Genomic DNA, 18,349 nt, shown 5'->3' on the forward strand with positions numbered 1-18,349 from the left:
CAACGACGGAAGCCAGCGCGACGTCGGCTGCCGCACCACGAGTGCACGGAGCTCGCCTTACTAACTTGGTGACTTGGTCACTCAGTGAGCGTGTCTGCGGCGGATCAGGGTAGTCCGTCTATCGGCGAGAGAGTGTCGGTTACGCAATCGGTCATCGTCCGTTGGTCCGCGATCGCCGTCGATCGCACTGGCACAGCTTCCTCGAGGATTCCGCACAGATTTCCATCGTGACGGGGTGAGGATCTCGGGGGTGGTCCGGGACAATCGGCCGCGACGGGCAGCGATAGTGGTACCGCGAGTAAGTGTTGGACGAGATCGCTCGTGCAACTCTTCTTCTTCCTCTTCGTCGTCGGTCGTCCTCTTCTCTTGGAAATTTAACGTCTGCGACGTCTGTGAATGGTTGGTCATCAATAGCAGCTGACCGCGAGGATCAAGGATTCAGGTAGCGGATTTGACGAGGACGCGCGCTTGGCAGCGCGCGAGAGGACGACTGCTGACGATGGACACTTTCGAAGTGGACCTCCGATCCATCACGGAAGAGCGTTTCCCGTTCCCTCGCGGATGCGGGAATCATCGGTTCACGATTTCGTAATTCGTTATGCGAAGCCGACGAGTCCAGATTTGATTTCAGACGCCTTCCGGACTACAAGTCCGAAGTTATTTGCTTACTGCGCGGTAATCAGATGCGATTTCGAAGGACGAGCGAATAATCATATGCGTCACGGGAATTCTTCGCGTTTTTCGATCGGAGACGCAGAATGATCGTCACTCGCGTTCGCTCAAGTGTTCACCTCGAAAGTAGGAATTCACATTAACGATAGACTGAACGATCGATGACTGAGAAATAATCGGTGGGACTATTCTTCTGTGATGAAATACATGGACCGTCGGACGTGAAGACGTGAGGTCGGACAGTGGAAATTGCGAATTTCCTTGAAACTCTCAAGTGGGTTTTCCAGTACGCGAAGAAACGGCGAGGCCGTTTATCGAAGCAAGTCTCGATGAATGGGAGCGGAATCGGCGTCGATATGAATGAAACGAGCGTGATTAAACAACCGTCGCGTCGGCACGAACGTGCGAATAACGGATGCTTACTTTCGTCATTAGTTGTCCATCCGTAGAGCGAGCTATAAAGCATACAATACTACGCACCAACAGTACCCCCGATCTCTACGTTCAATAGTGGACGCGGGAAACTACAGTTTGCGAACGTAGCCTCGACTATTCCGCTCTAGGAAGCCTTGTGACACAAAGATTCTCGACGATAAAGACAATGGGTGAACATTCGTAAAGATACAGAATCGTCTAGTGATCTTCTTCGGCTGAATGGTAATGGAAAAATTGCAAATGTGGATCACGATAAAGTGATCTGTCCTTCATCCGCGACTTGAGTCGCGCCGCGCGATTCCAGTTTGCGATTCGCCGTTGGCAAAGCGGAAGACAGAGCAATTCCTTCTGCCCAGGATCGCGGAGGAAACCCCGCGTGCCTTGGAGGACCTTTCGACCACTCGGGAAACCGGCGAATGATCTGGGAATCCTGTTCCCTGCCAGCACGGTTCGTGAGAGCCACGCAGTCAGCAGCCAAGGATGTCGGAGAGTTCGGAACAGCTGTCATCGCCGAACAGCGACTGCAACAGCAAGATGGGCGTCGTGCATCGCAACACGAGCGCGCAGTACGGCAACGCGACCTCGATATCTGGCCTCGGCCATCCCCAAAATTTAACGCCGACGTCGAACGGCAGTCCGCAGTATTCGCAGGAGCTGCTGTCCACCTGCAGCTCCGCCAGCCTCAGCACCAACGTCAGCAACCTCGGCGACTTCTCCCTCGGAAGTACCAGCAACTTCACGCCCCAGCAGATATCCTGCATGTGCGAGGTACTCTCGCAGAGCCAAGAGATCGAGAAGCTGTCGAGGTAAGCCGAATTCCTGCTTCTGCATTTTCTAGACGTCGATTGATCCGTTAACAATTTCAATATTAAACATTCGTTAACATCGAACATTTGGAAACGTCTCTCAAAACAGAAATTTCTCAAAGTTCTTCTGTCTCATCTCTCCAGTTTCCTTTTTTCTTTTTTTTTACGAAAGTTTTAGGATTACGAAGCTCTTTTATGAGAAGATTTATTAAAGAGAACCCTTCCCGTTTGCGACAGATTTCTCTGGTCCTTGCCGCCCGCGGAGCTGCTGCGGGGAGACGAGAGCGTGTTGATGGCGCGAGCGACCGTTGCCTTCCACCGAGGGGCCTACCACGAGCTTTACTCGATTCTGGAAAGCCACCCTTTCTCGCCACGTCGCCACGTGGAGCTGCAGCAGATGTGGTTCAAGTCGCACTATCGCGAGGCGGAGAAGATCCGCGGCCGGCCCCTGGGCGCCGTCGACAAGTATCGGTTACGCAAAAAGTATCCCTTACCGAAAACAATCTGGGACGGCGAGGAGACCGTGTACTGCTTCAAGGAACGCTCGAGGAACGCTCTGAAAGAGTGCTACCTCAGAAACCGATACCCCACGCCGGATGATAAGAAGAACCTCGCGAAGAAGACCGGCCTAACGATGACACAGGTGTCCAATTGGTTCAAGAATCGCCGGCAGCGAGATCGCACCCCGCAGGCGAGAACGTGAGTAAATTTCCGCACGAGTAAATCTTGCGCGAGCCGCGTGAGGAATCAAAGTGCTTATGATAATCGCAGATACGTCGTGATCGTACGTGGAACCCTTCGACTTGAGCCTCTCGAGTAACTGCGAGGATACGTTGTACTGATTCCATTCCAGGTATAGGAATCACATTTTCATTCACGTAGAAAAATTCCTCGGAGTTGCGTAATGATGTTCTTGACTCCCGTCTCTTCGCACGACACACAATCGAATTTCAAGAATGGGTCAAGCTTCTTGTAGGTGTTGCCTGGCGCGCGACATTCAACAGACATTTAATTTGAGAACAAACGGGGCCGCGCATAGCCGCAATTAATTTCCTCCGCAGTCGTTGTTCCGCTCCTCGTGGATTCTCTTTCAGCCTCACCGCGTACTTATTCTTCTTCTTTTCGCCTTGTAGGATTTTGACACTTTTTACTAATGACGAAATGCTAAGATATCTCAATGTTCATATGACAAGTCGGACAGCCTCGGTTGCATGCTGTCGGGTGCATGGAGGGCACGTGTGCACCGACCCTCCCCCCAGGGGGCCGAAGTTCTTTTTCAAGGAGCAACAAGTGTCCCAGCATGTGTCCGTGTGTCCTTTTCCAAAAACTGACCGTTCCACACCGGACACTCTAAATCACTTGAAGTACCTATGCCGCATGAATGATCTTCATCAACGATTGTCTTTCACAGAAAATCATCTCGAATCTTTATGTAGCAACATAATTCTCCCATTCAATAGAGTGCGAGGAACATGATGTTGCAATTGGAAAACCCAATTTGGAAAGCTTTTCCCATTTTGGAAAGCTGGGAAAGCTTGCCAGGTACGGTAACGTATCGGAGATAGTTCAAGCCCTTTGGACTCGAAACTTTCTATCAGAGAGATTATAATTGCGACTGAAAGTACATCGAAAGTGCATCCCGCATTGTTCGAGTCGGATCGATGATATTCGAACTTGATCGTTCGATGGATGAGGAAAACTCCCGCGTTCCTGCAACCGCAAAATATTTATTGGAGCCGGAGCGATGATATAATCGTGAGACATTCTTCAAGGGTGTTGCTTGGTTCTTTTCTACGGCCGCGTGATTATCTAATCCGCGGGCTTATCTAATTAATGTCTGCACCGTGTTGACGTCCTTTCCGGCGATTGCGAATGGGGGATAAGGTCTGGCTGACCGTCGTAAAGCTGCTGCTTGTTATGTTACGCGCTCGGTTCATTGGTAAACGATACACCGGGGGGAGAAAAGCCGGCGGGGGAGACGCAGAAGCAGAAACGCAGACGGAGTCACGCTTAGATAATGCCGGACGCGTGTTCAGCCGTTTATTGACACAACAGGCCCGGCAAATTACGATAAGATCGGCCGGCGTGGAGTTAATCTGCTGCTGATCGAGGCGCGCGAGATCGGGAACGGAATTCTCGGAGCGGAGCACGGATTCCGTCGGGCCGAGAGAGAGCTCCGCTCGACCAAGATTATTTAATATCATACCGTAACGATGTATCCAACGCTACGTTATGGAAGAGTGACAACAGCAAACGAGATTAAAAAATGATGAAAATTGAGATCAAGAGGCAAGAAATGTTTTTTTTATGCAGACGTATGCACCTTTGTGCATCTTCTTTTGAAATTTGATCTATATTCTTCGTAATGAACTTTTTAACATATATTGTCGCTTCGTCTCGAGAAGTTTAATTAAATTTTTAATTTTTAATAAAATTGCCCATCTTGTCCGTAATTATCTGGCAACAGACTTTGAAACATGTGAGGGATACGTATTTCTTCGCCGAGCACTCCGCAGAGCGAGAGGGACGAAATTCGCGCGGCACCTCTGGGTCCGTCAGGAAGGAGAGGCCCGGCAAAGAGTGCGGGCCGTGACCGCGACACCGTCGTAGCCATAACAACGCTTGCGTCCGTTCTCCAAGGGTCCATTCCTTTCTTCGCGCGCACTGCACGGGCCACGGCTTAACGCGCCCGCCGGAAATTCACGCGTGGACACGCACACCGTGCGTGGGCCCCGTGCGTGCGTAAGGGATACCTTCGCGTACGATGGCTGCGTCAGCCATCGCTACCGCCGAGAGGATATTCGGCACCGACCGAGTTTATCCACCGCGCGATTGATCCCGCTGTCGCTCGTGTGTCAATCCTCTCCACAATTGGCAATCAACCTTTCGGCGATATTCGCCAAACATTTGCAATTGTCGCTTCTTAGATGGGAAAAATATCTTTTGCACATAAATTTCGAGGTTTGAATTAAATGGATAAAATAATAAATGAAGCGTTGGTTGATCGAATTTTGCTCCACGACGAACGAAGCTGGTCATTGAAGACGGTTCGGGTTCACGCATTTCTCCAAGCACGCGTTCTCCAGCCAGAGAATCCCCTTCTCGCTTCGAATAGAATTTTTGAATCTACTCCGAACGTCAAGGAAGCCAAGTAACTTCTTCCACTCGTCGGAGGATCCTGAGATTCGTGCGAGATTACATCGTCGTCGCGTGTTCGCAGCGTTGCCTCGCCTCGCGCCCACTTTGGAGAAACAATTCTTTTCTCGGTGGCAGAGGACCAAGTCGGACTTCCTCCCTTTTCGTGTCCTTAACGTCCACCCGCCCTCTCGCCGAAGGCCCCAGGAAAAGGAAACGCGACGCCCCATTACCGTTTTATGACGCAGCTTCGGTTACATCTCCCGTTTCACCATTGAGCTGTTCGCACTACCAATAGTTTACTACATAAAGGCCACGGCCGGCCCTCCGCCGCTACCGCGATTTATCTTTGCGTGTGCCGTGTGAAAACGAGGACGCGGCTCCTTCCTCGTTAGACTGTGGCCTGAGGAGCGACGTGACCGATGTGAACAATGCGGTTCCCTTTTTGCCATTTTCGCATCTTTCTAAAGCTAAATATGTGTTCTTCAAGAACCAAAGACTATCTTGATGATGAAATCAACGCAACATTTGTATTAGGGTGAATTCCGAGACAATACAGCAAAATCTATTGCGACAATATCATTACACCATTACTGAGGTAACTAGTATATCAATGTTCAATAGAGATCATAGATATTCGTAGCTCGAGCTGTCGCGCGTACATTGATCAAAATTGATTGCGATTTTCAGGTCTTTCGAGGAGAAAAACTCACCCATTGCCACTTGTTACTACGTAACGTCGCACGAGCGACATTAATAGTTTCCCTGAGACATATTATCGAGAGGAGCCCTAACATTTCCCTCCGTCCGACCTAAGGTCCCAACTCCCATTCGCCGGCAGGGAGAAAGGGGGAAAGACTCGGGGGTACACGCGCGGGGCGTATTTCTTCAAATTCAGACCTTGAGGCGCGCCCATAAAAATACGCGGGCCGACATTAGAGAAAGAGAGAAAGAAAGAGAAAGAGGGAACACCATGCAGTAGGCGAACCATGGTCATGGGCGGAGCTGGTCGCACATGGACCACCGTGCGTGACACTCACACAGACTCACGCGACTCGTGCGACGAAGCGGGTTTCGCGGTTCGTTTCTTCACGGCGGCGCGTACGAACAATGCCGGGCGGAATAAGGTGGACTTTCCTGTGGTCGCCATCAGCTTCATCGTCGTCGTCGTCGTCGTCGTGGTCTCTTTCGTGCCTTTCGTTCCATTCGGTTCCTCAGTTAGTCGCGTTCGCCTCGCCGATGTTTGATGCAGCGAAAGTTCTCGGAACACGCGTGCACGTGTGTGCGTTACCCGCCCTCACGTGCACGCCGACCTCATTCGACCGTTAAGCAAGCCTCTTGGACCTCTCTCGGCCTCTAAGGACAATGACTCGCATATGCATGATTCTCTGGAAAACTGGGTGATTTTCTTAACGTAAAAACGGCAAGATTTATGGACACCCTAGGAGTACCCAGAGGGTTGCAATATTATGCGTGTATGGTTCCCATCAAGAGTACTTTGGCTTTTCCTGTTTCTGAAATAACTAATTTGTTTAAGAGGCTGCTAATCATTTTCACTAATCGTGAAAAATCTTGTTAACGAGCCTCCGTCTACCGAACAATCCATTCGTGACGGTTCATTAAAAGGGAAAGAAAATCGTCTTCTAAAACTAAGAAGGTTTAACAAGAAACCTTTCTTTTCATGCTTGAAGTATTATTATATACGCAATAAAATTATATCTACATAATTATAATATATGGTGGATTTTCCAGCATTTTCATTTTTTAACTTTCATTCATAAGTGAATACTTAATCGTCAAGTATTCCTTCAGCTGAGACAAGTGTCTATTCAGGGCAGCATTATTTTTTTCAAGCCATTTAATCGTTGATAATACGTGTTCCACTTGCAGGGACATGTTACCGCTGAATTGTCAAAGCACGAGCAACGGCACCATCAGCAACTCCATGAGCACCGGAGGCAGCATCCAATCTCTGCAGAGCATCGATTCCGACAATACGAGTTTCGGGATATCACCTCTGACGAGCATCGTGTCTCCGGTTTCCACGAACCCGTGCAGTTCGATAAGCATGGGATCTCATCACGGCTATGCCACTGCCGTGAACCCGTCGACCGTCCACACCACGCATCTCCATAACGGCGGCGCAAGTCCCATAAACGATGTTAAGACGTTAAGTCCCTTTTATTACGGAAGCAGCGGATACGATTCAGGTATATTAATCGGTAGAGCATACTAATAAGAGAGTCTGTTAAACATTCGTCTCTTATTCTATATTTATTCTTCTTATTTTGAGTTTTCGTTGCCTGCAATTTAATTTCGTTCGATTGGTACCTCAATTTCTCATTCTCAATTTCTAATTCTTATTTCGAATTTTCGAATTTTACTTAACTAGCGAGAACGTAACAGTCTATCAAAATTAATTGTTATAATCGCTCGTTGCGATATCTTGACACGTGCAAATTCATTTTGTGTGTGTCGAAATTTGCTTTTTCCAACGGCATTATTCTAATCTTCAATATTTTAAATCCAAGGAAAAGATGTGGAGCAGAGCTCGGGGTATTTCTCCAATCAGTCCAGCACACACCAGTATTACCCAGCCATACACCAGCAGACCCATCACCAGATGATGTCCAACTCTCATCATCACCACCATCATCAGCAGAGCATGCCGACCAGTTACGAGATCATGCTACCGCCGCTGCAGCGTTCACATTCCATGTGATCAGCGGATTACGAGGGAGAGCGGATTACGGGACGAAGTGACCAGGGCCACCATGGTCAGAGCGACGATGTGCTCGCGCGTATACACGCCTTCGCCTGATTTTTTGACTTTTCCTCTCGCCCATATCCATGACTCGTGTGACACGTGATAAAGGACGACGTTCGATGTTATTGGAGTCATTAGCAAGCTCCGAGCTTTCGAGACTCGTAGCTCCAAAGAACCCTCTACACTCGAGAGGGTGCGTGCGTGTGCCAAGTGCTTTCTCGATGCATTCGATGATCTTTGGACAACGGTACGTTTGGATCAATGTACGTCTGCTGGGTTTTGCAATTAGCGCTTGAGAATCCTCGATTTTTGAGAGACTTTATTTCGGAAGACGGCAACGATGCACGGCGGTTCGCTTCAATAATCTTCCGAACAACTTACGTGCATATTAACGCACGTAACGCGATGAAAAGGGGTGGGAAGATATAAAAGACTCGCCAAGTGTATCAGATAAATTACGACACCTAAACTAAAAGCATCAGCCGATCGTAGCGATGTTTCTTCGTCTGATTTTGTCGGATTTTTTAAGCAGCGAATGTAAGGAATTTTATTTTTGAAGAGACGTATAAATATGTGGGATTGTGTAATTATGCAACTGCAGCACTAAATATATGAATCGATGTTTAGATTAATCTGTTATACCATCCTCGATCTTTAATATCTTGTCGAATAAAAATCACCGTGCAGTCCGTGCACGCAATAACATGTGTTACATGCGTGCAGATTGTCGTGCGAGCGAGCGAGGCATTATTGCGAAGCCATGGGAAGCCATGGTCTTGGCCAATGGGAGAGTGTGCCTCGGGAGACCTGGGAGGAGCTAAAAAACTGGTATCATTTCGCGCACCCTTCTTATTCTTCGCTCAAGATGAGTGGCACGCGATGGGTTCCAGCTGCCCCCTTCGACATTCTTCACTGTAACCACCCTCGGAACGCGGGAGCTAAGAAAGAGAGGGATCAAGCGCTTGCAATTTCTCGATCGCGTTAAGATTTCATTGTGAAAATTAGTGAAAATCCTCGCGTGCATTTTCCTTCTTGCGACAGCGCACTTACTGCTATTCTCTCTCTTTCTATCGAACAATGTTTAACTGGTTGCGAGAGCAACCCTTAATTTTGCGGATACGGCGTTCACAGCGAAGTGAATTTCTTTTCTCTTGTTTTGATCGATCTGTATTTTATGGGACGCGCATGAGAGCCCCGTGATGTATGTTAAAGAGATGTTTCTTTCGCCAGGTGTACGAGATGTGTTTTTGACGTCATGTATGATGTTGATGTATTATTACGTGCTGCTGTAAACGGCTGCGGAGGAACCGCAGGAGGTCTCTCCGAATTGCCGGAGAAAAGTGAGGAAAAGCAATCAGCGCGCAGTGCAGCTAAGGAAGGAAGGAAGAAAGAAAGGAAAAACGTGCTATCTATACTTTTCTCTTTTAACTGTATATAGATACAGGATATTACACGGATCATGTATGTAATGTATATAATGCTAGAAAAAAGATAACGATGTATCATGAATATTATTGGTTTTTAATAAATAAATATCGAGTAGCACTTGTGCTTGCATGTGAACGGATAAAATTACTCCTATATTTCATCTCCTGGAAACTGCAGAATTACATCATCGTTATGCGTTGTGCAGGTACTTGTGCAAATAAATTACACATAAATTCGCGCTACGAGCATCGTAAAATCGTTTTATACTATCTTTAATCAATTCCGAACGCGAATGTGAAATAAACTTTTCTCGATCCAGTTTTTATTCAGATTCTCTCGTAATCGCTTTAATCTCTGCAGCATTAAATGTATTAGTAACTGTCGATAAGCTCAATTTATTACGGTTTATTCAGTTGAACAAGTCTGAGGGATATATTAATAGTCGGAACAGTAGATAATGGATATTTAACAAAGACTCGTTCGTGTACAGCAGCAGCTGGCAACCTCGCAGCCTTGAAAAGGGAGACCGACCGATGCGAGCAGGTCTCTCATAGGTAACACCAGCAATATCAGCGTAAGAAGAATTCTCTGCAGCATCCCCGTCGATGTAGCGGTCGTCGGTATTATCCCGTCGATGATATTTCCAATAGTTGAGAAAAAGATAATAAAATAAATTTTTCAGTCGATTAGATAATGTCGGTTAAATAATGTTGGATACCAGCAGCTACTACGTCGCTTAATATTGATTCTTGTTTCAGAATCTCCTTATTAACCCAAATCTTTTTAATTCCGTCGTCGAGAAGCGTTTTATTTATTCACTAAATTGACACAAATATTTCACATTAAAATAGACTTTTTAATTCCATTGTCGAGAAACATTTTATTTATTCATTAAATTGAATAAATAACAAATATTTTACATTAAAACAGACGCGAGCTATTAACGCAATCATGTATGCATTCTAGTTTTTTAAGTTACCTCATATTAATTTAATTAATTTAATTAATGTGAAGTCTGTTTCTTCGTGAAGATTTGAATCAAGCCACGCGGTAGCGTCGCGACGCCAAGTACATAAAAATAAAAAATAAAGCTCCGAACAATGAGAATCACTGCATAAACATCGAGCGTTACCAAGTTCAGTGCATAGACATCGAGCGCTACCGTATAGCTTATCTGGAATTTATATCATTTGACAGGTCACATAGACTTATGATTAAAATATTTCAGGAACTAAAGCCGTTATCAAAAATCTACCGGCACTTTTATTATATAACATGGGTGCAAGCTTTTGATTGCGACTAATTTGATCAAGATTGATGCAGTCAGTCTTGAGATATTGTAATCGTATATTATAATTGTGACGTTTCATTTTCCTTTTCCATGCAATTCAGGTTCAGACTCACGTACATATGTTCGCACATACACATGCAAAGCGATTTTGTCCGTTAAGCTGCCGTTCACACATACATGATGTAATCTATATGTATAAAAGCCAAATACCACTCACTCACTCACTGACTCATCACGAAATCTCCAGAACTATAAAGCCTAAAAACTTGAAAATTGGCACGTATGTTTCTCTTGGCTTGTAGGTGCTCGTTAAGAAAGGATTTTTCGAAATGAATATAAGATCACAATTTTTTCTGGTAATCACCGTAGCGAAGCACGGGTATCCAGCTAGTTTATTATAAATTAAAACTGATTTTAATACTTTTGGGTAATGTTTTATTTTAAGATAAATATATAAATCGCAAAAACTATAAAAAATTTAAATTTACTTGTTTAAATGAAATCATCGTGATAGCGTCGCAATGATAAGTAAATAATTCTTCTAATTTTGAACGATATATTATGACAATTTAATTTGAGTACAAATCAATCAACAAACGTTTCGGTCTATTCGTTAGACCATCTAAAATGTATATTAGTAAACTATAAGCGAAATAAAAAATCCATATTAATATAGGCAATATAAAAAATAACGATATCACCAACTCAGAACTGCTCGGAAAAAGAAAAAATTTCTAACGGCTAGAACTTTTTCATTTCTGAGTTTACGGTATTTTCAATAGCAGAGAACTCTAGGCAATATAAAAAGAATGATATCATCAACTCAGAACTCCTCTGAGAAGAAAAAATTTTTAAACTCGAGAACTTTTTCATTTCTGAGTTTACGGTATTTTCAATAGCAGAGAACTCTAGGCAATATAAAAAATAATGTTATCAACAACTCAGAACTGCTCGGAAAGAATTGCATAAACGTCGAGCGCTACCGTACAGCTTATCTGGAATTTCATGCCAAATTCATGTCAAACTAACTTTTGATTAAAATATCTCAGGAACTAAAGCCTTATTTAAACATCTAACGGCACTTTAAAAATATAATATGGATGCAAGCTTTCGATTGCGACCAATTCGAATAAGATTGGTGCAGTCTATCCTGAGATATTGTAACTGAATGTTAGAATTGTGACGTTTCGTTTTCCTCCTTTTCCGAAATCAGTTTCAGACTCACGTACGTATGCTCGCACATACACATGCAAAGCGATTTTGTCACTCAAGGTGCGTTCACAGATGCACGATTTAATTTATTATGAATTAAAACTGATTTTAATACATGGAAAATATTTTATTTTGCGATTAAGATATAAATCGCAAAAATTATTATATAAAAAATTAAAAATTACTTATTTTAAATGAAATCATTGTGATAGCGTCGCAATGATAAGGAAATAATTCTTCTAATTGTGAAATATAAATTATGACAATTTAAGATATAAGTTGAAACATTTTATACTCATAGAATGAAACAGAGAAAAAAAGAGAGAGGGAGAGAGAGAGAGAAAATTTTAAATTGTCACAATTTATATTTGACAATTAGAAGTATTAAGAAGATTTGGACAATTAGATAAATCTTTATTATCCAACATTTTTATGTTTGATGAGATCTCACAACAGAAATAAAATGACATATTATTGTGGCAATACAAAAATACATAAAAACATTTAAAATTAATGAAATGTAAAAAATTTTTACAAAAAGTAATGAGATCCCTCTAAAAAACCTTACAAAGGTAAAAAAAATACGCCAAGTACATAAAAAAGCAAAACTAAATATGATGAAATCCATAGTTAACTAGCCAAGTGCTTAGAAGCAATTCAGTTTGAGGATTTGTAATTTGAAATAATACTTGGCGTGCCCGGGTCGCATTGGACATGCATTCTTCTAAATTTTTACTTCCTTGAGTATTTTAGTTTTTTAGAGGGATACATAAATTCTTGACATAGATGTGATCATAAATATTTCGTAAGCTTTTGTTATTAATCATAATCATATTCGTATAATTCGACGCAAGACTAAGACTTCAGTATAATTATAAGTGATTCAGTAATTTAGTAATAAAATTACTAAATAATAATAATAACTAAACAAAAATAAGATTTTACATTGAAATTTATAGAGAAATAATTGCGAAATTAAATTCATAAATATATTTAGACACACAGATATAACTTCTTGAAGAATATAATACGATATTCGAAATCGAATAATGCTTTCGCGTTAAAGTTCGGCAATCACTTCAGTATTAATTGGATTTGTGGAATCAGGAGTGGAGAAATAAATGTACAAAATCAAATGCATTTTGATAAGAAGGCCGTATTGTTTATTTCCATTACTGGTACGGCGACGTACATAATCCTTCAATGTGTGTACCCGCAAAAGGGAGAACAGAAAAGTATAACGATATAGCTCCGTGTTCTGCGCGCGTCGCGAGCTTCCGGTTACAACATCACATATCAACAATTTTATTTGAATCTCGGTTTATTTAACATACAAGAGCTACTGTTCTTCTCAACACTGCGCATCCAGTATGTATAGCTGTATAATGTACGTATATGTGACATAAGTAAATCTAAGTTACACTGATATGATCACGTTACAGGAAATTTGTACAAAGAGCGCACAAGTACAACGCTACTCGATCTGTCCGCGATTGCATTCAAAAAAATCGGACGTGACGATTTGATTCAAAAAACTGTAAATCCTCTCGTTTATTTTCTACGCGTATCTCGACAATGATTCTTCTGTTGTCGTGCTGTATGGATGCGTATACGGGTATTAACACCGAGAAAGCGTACGTGAGAAGCGTAATTTTATTCGTTTGATAATCATGAAAAAGAAATTGTTCTTAATCTGAAATAAAAACTATTTTCAAAATTTTTAATCCGTTTTACAGATTTAATCTTACAGTTTTAATTTGTATTACAGTATATGATAAACACTTTGCGAATGCGGAGAAACATTGCTGCGAATTTCTGCCGACAAAAATAATAATGAGCGAATTTAGAAGCGATCGAGAAAAATTATTGAGAGTATAAATGAAGCTAATGCGTACACCTTTCTCAGGACACCCTGTACATTAGGCTTAGTTTTCGTGATGCGGATAATCTCTTGACGTGGATATTTAGCGCGGGATATAAAACATGTTCCCATCGTACACTCCGTGTGATGTCTTAAGTTACGAATTTTCTAGAAATACGGCGTCCCTTCCTTGATCTTCCCGAAAGAACATCTCGGGCTTGCCTCATGTCACGAATCACGATTCTGTGTTTCTGCGTCATTCGAGCGGCAGACCCTTACGACCTCGGCGGAACCGGGTCTTGATGTCGAACGTGACGCTTTTTGCGGATAAAGGACCGACAAAGAAGCAAGCCGCGTTTAATCCGCTCCTCTGCGATGCGATTGGTTAAACAGCGCCGCGTTCGCCGCTTTTCCCGGAGGATCGAAACAGGAGGTCCAGGAAGGCGAAGGAGGGAGAGAGGGTGGGATAAATCGAAACACGTTGGACTTACCGCGGCACTTATCGCGATAAGTGGATCATCGGATTCTGCATGCAGCGTGGGCGTGCGTGTGCATTAGAAAATTTCTCGGAAAGAAAGCAAAGCGCAGACACGGATGTCCAATTCCCGTTTATCACAAGTTTGTATTTTATTGTATGCGATCTCGTCCGCCGCCGTGAAAATTCTCGGCTTGCGCAGGGGCGCGCGCGTTCGCTAGATATTATCTTTACTATCATTATCATTTAATCGTTATTGTTACTGTCGACGCATTATCGTTACTGTTAACGAACATCCTGCACGTACGATACAACGAAAGAAATAATTCTTACAGGGTATGTGTATATATATATATATATATGTATATACGCCATCTCCGGGTTTGCTCCTCGTCTCGTATATTCTACATACATATTGTCTCCGAAGTACATACACACGTGCGAAATACAGCCTGCGGTTTACATAGACGTATGGTGCAACGTATGGTGGTACGCGCAAGTGTACGTAGAAATAATCTAAACGTAGGCTACCACGTTCTCACACGCGAGAGTAAGAGAGAGAGAGAGAGAGAGAGAGAGAGAGAGAGGAAAGGAGATACATATGTATAAGACACATTGAAAAAATATATGTATGGTTTCGATTGGAGATGGAAGAAGACGAGCTCTACGTGCGTACGTGTACGTGTCAAGCACACGGATATGTATGGTTCGTCGTCGTCGGCGGCGGTGATGGTGGTGGTGGTGGCTGATCGCGCTCAACGGCTTCGATGGTTTCGTGGAGCAAGTCTGTTCCCTCGCGAATTTCAACTGTACGCGATCCTCTTCAGAAATCACTCTCTTTATTCCGACTCCGTCCGTAAATTTCGTCTCCTCGCGTTGTCTCATCAACGATCCTCGTCGTCCCACGTTTGGCCGTGCGCGGGGGGGTGCGCGATCCACCGGAATACGTACGAACAAGAGGGATGCATCCGTACGAAAGCGTGCCGTTGGGTAGAATCATCCGAAAGAGTAACTCGGCTCGGCTAAGATTCGCAAGCTGTCCGCCTGGAGACGAGCTTTCCGTGCGTGTATGTACAAGCGGCCGAGAAGGATCGCGCGAAGCACGCGCGTAATCCGCGTATCCGCCGCTCGGCCAGCGCGGAGATCGCGCGCGGCGACGGCGTGACGCTGCGAAGAACGAGGCCTTCGTCTCGGTTTTCGTCTTAAAGTCTAAACTCTTTTACGCGGTATGTACATGTACACGTATTTTCCTTCCTCGCGATGCGAAGTCGCGGCTGCGACTGTACTCTCACGGCGAGTTTCACGGCTGTAGGTCTCATCCCGCGATAAAACGTACAATTAACGCGCACAGGAATTGTTCGAATACATAAATATTACGCGTTGCATCCGTCCTAACGAATAGACACGGGGTTCTGCAGTTAATGATAAGAGAGAACGCAGCAATTAATCATTATAATTAATAGAACATAGGAACAGTCTAATAACACAGTTGTTAAACAGCTAGCCTGCGATTAAGTCTACAATAAGTTTGTTCTCAGCTTGAGTCAGCCGTGCGGCACTCGGCCCGGGCGATCGAAATAAAATCTTGCATAAATAACGATATAACCAAAAGAAAAGCGACGATGTAAAAAATATAAAAAGAAAAAGGAAACTACGAAACGGCGTGCCGCGCCGAGATAAATTTCCGAGATATTAGCGCCGATTTTCTCCAATTAACAAAATAAGACTTATAAATAATAAAAAAAGAATATTTTCATCTCGCAGAGAATATTTTATAATCGCTTCAGATTCGAACATCCGCACATTCAAAGGGAGAAAAAGAAACCAAAACTGAAACGAATACCTTTTGCTTCTCAAAAGCGCTCGTTAATGCAACACGAGAGATAATAATGATGGTCCAGAGATCAAGGGAACTAATACTACGATGGAGACCGGTCTCTTTTACGATTTCCCATTTAAGTTAGAGTCCTACGATGGGTTAACATTAATACATTTATCCCTATCGTTAATTAAAATTAACCGTAATCTCGTACGCGCTACATGGTTTTTTAATTATTATATATTATAATTTACAGGTTACACAGTACATTATATTAAGTTAAGGGGGTCGGGGGAGTCAAGAGGTGTCTTCTCGACAAACGTGTAGTATTGAGTTTGGTGCGAATTGGCGGCTCTTTCTCTCGTTTCCTTTTCGACCAAAGTGCACAACACTCGCTGCCGCTTACAGATAATACTGAATCTACGTCAAGTATTTTCAGCGGGACCCAAAGAGAGAGACTCTACACGCAGGTATCGTGCACGTCATCCGATTCTCCGCCCCCGCGGAGGTTCATCCTTAAACGAGCGAGATGTTAAGCGGCGATGAAAGTCTCCTTGCGCAGCTATCAGCTGTGAGCCGTAAATCAGCCGCCGCTATTAACTCTTAAGGGTACCTTTCGCATCCGCGATGCAGTTGGAATAAATATAAAACTCGCGCAATTTCCCGGGAATTTTCGACATGTTTCTCACGCGCCGGCTGAATAACAAATCGTAACTCACAAATGGAAGATCCTGCGTGTAAGAGTTAATACCGACACCGTGCTGTTGCGAGTTTCGGCGCGATCGCCGTATATAAAAGTCCTGCTTTCGCGTGTCCCTCGTCCGCAATCGGGCGCGCGACTTCCTCTCTCCTTGGGAATCAACAACAGTCTTTTACAAAGGTACGATCTTCTCGTTTCGATGCACCGGGGTGTCGTACACGGGCACACACTTGTAATATTGCGGCGGGGACGACACGTACGACGCCTCCGAGGGCGAGAGGCGGCCACGGAATCGGCTGCGCACGATGTGAATTATCAGCAGCAAGCACAATAGCGCGAGTACGACGATTAACGTAATCGGCACTGTGCCCCAGCCCCGACTGGTGATCTGGTTAACCGTCTCGTTCTCCTTGATGGTCTGAAACAGTGCGAGAACAGCGTTTTATAGATCGCTTCGAGTGTTCCAATAGGCCGCTACCTGTTGAGTCGTAACAATTTTCCATTCGCGATTTTCCATCAATTTTCTTTTCAATGCGCAAATATCTTCAAAATGTGGAATATGCTACTGCTAACTCTGAGGATAAACAGCAACGCACGTAAAATAAAATCGAGACGTAAAATAACAAACCGAAATATGTTAAATGAAAACTTGATAGCGCGATAAAGAAGAGTCTCAAGAAACTTGACAGCGTGGGACTCACCGTGATCGGACACATGGGGCAACAAGTGCCCGATTTCGGTGGCAGTGGATTACCGCAGGCCACCGAGCAGATGGTTTCTTTGCAGTTGAGCCTGCCGCCGGCCTCGCAAATACACGTGGTGCAACTGTTCGGATGCCAGATCGATCCCTCCGCATGTGTCTCGTTCAAATGATCCATGCACGTGGCTCGACAGCGGCAGATCTGCAAAACAATTATTGGGACGAATGCTCATCAAGACCACGAATCTCGCATCTTAAGTAAGCACATTTCCACGCTTCGTATTTTTTTATTCATCATCTAATTGTATTCCATTTTCCATTTTGTTACTAATATATTTCGCAAGTTCCGTGCATAACGCTATCAGAGCTCAGATCAAGTCTTCACTTACAGGACAGCCGCGCTTGTTCGTCTTGTAGCCGAAGTTGCATCTCTTCCTGCATCCGAGGAGCGACGGGCAGCCGGTGGTGGGCGGCTTGCACTCGCAGAGGGTGCAATCGTTCTCGTCCATGAGGAGACCCTGCTCGCAATGGAGGTTGCACTTGAGCTCGGGACAGACGCTTCTGCCGGTGCTGGCCGGGTTCAGCGCGGTGTCGTTGACTGCTGCTGGATAACGTGGTGGCAACGACGGCGTCTGGCACGCGCACACCGAGCACCCGTCCTCGTCCTTCAGCAAATCGCAGTTCAGCTCACAGTGCAGCAGTTCCGGGCAAACTTTGTAATCTTCCGGCAGCACATCCGGCACGGCGTCGACCTCCTGGAGGAAACGGGAGCCTCGTCAGTTCGCGAGATAGAAGCAGCGCCGGTAGCAGCTCAGAAGAGACCGTCGGAATTTCTCTTATCCGGAGAGAACGAGGGAGAGACAGAGAAGAGAGAGAGAGAGAGAAGTTCGCGTCGCACGCTCGCGCGATAGCTCCGAGAAGAAATCTCCCCCAGCTGCAGCTACGGGGGGTTTCGGAGATAAGGGAAACTGTGGCGCCGGCCTCCCCAGTTCTCCCGGTCCTTCGTACCTAGGTCACGAATGGATATTCGCGCGGCATGATGCTGCGG

At 44.6% G+C, this 18,349-nt stretch overlaps 2 protein-coding genes across 5 annotated transcripts in view; one reads left to right on the forward strand and one right to left on the reverse strand.

Moving 5' to 3' along the window:
* Nucleotides 1-8,444, forward strand: LOC105276362 (homeobox protein SIX2). The gene is made up of 4 exons (XM_011333900.2): nt 1-1,913; nt 2,151-2,612; nt 6,939-7,258; nt 7,580-8,444. Exons 1-4 carry the CDS (start codon nt 1,588-1,590, stop codon nt 7,768-7,770), a joined length of 1,299 nt encoding a protein of 432 aa, XP_011332202.1. The 5' UTR covers nt 1-1,587; the 3' UTR covers nt 7,771-8,444.
* A 4,438-nt stretch (nt 8,445-12,882) lies between these two features.
* The window catches only part of LOC105276363 (cysteine-rich motor neuron 1 protein), a 263,409-nt gene continuing 257,942 nt past the window's right edge, over nt 12,883-18,349 (reverse strand). For all 4 annotated transcript variants that reach the window (XM_011333904.3, XM_011333905.3, XM_011333902.3 and 1 more), the window contains 3 exons: nt 17,691-18,056; nt 17,303-17,503; nt 12,883-17,019 (listed from right to left, as the gene is read on the reverse strand). In XM_011333904.3, coding sequence (XP_011332206.1) covers nt 16,774-17,019; nt 17,303-17,503; nt 17,691-18,056 — 813 coding nt within the window. In that variant the 3' untranslated portion in view covers nt 12,883-16,773. The remainder of the gene's footprint in view (nt 17,020-17,302; nt 17,504-17,690; nt 18,057-18,349) is intronic.

The sequence above is a fragment of the Ooceraea biroi genome, chromosome 8, assembly GCF_003672135.1.
Source record: "Ooceraea biroi isolate clonal line C1 chromosome 8, Obir_v5.4, whole genome shotgun sequence".
In the NCBI taxonomy this organism is placed as follows: Eukaryota; Metazoa; Arthropoda; class Insecta; order Hymenoptera; family Formicidae; genus Ooceraea; species Ooceraea biroi.

What these genes read in the sequence shown, in the direction of transcription:
- LOC105276362 (XM_011333900.2), top strand. Translation starts at nt 1,588, where the DNA reads ATGTCGGAGAGTTCGGAACAGCTGTCATCGCCGAACAGCGACTGCAAC. An exon ending in CGCACCCCGCAGGCGAGAAC is followed by an intron (nt 2,613 to 6,938) that starts GTGAGTAAATTT and finishes TTCCACTTGCAG; the next exon opens with GGACATGTTACCGCTGAATT. An exon ending in AAGCAGCGGATACGATTCAG is followed by an intron (nt 7,259 to 7,579) that starts GTATATTAATCG and finishes TTTAAATCCAAG; the next exon opens with GAAAAGATGTGGAGCAGAGC.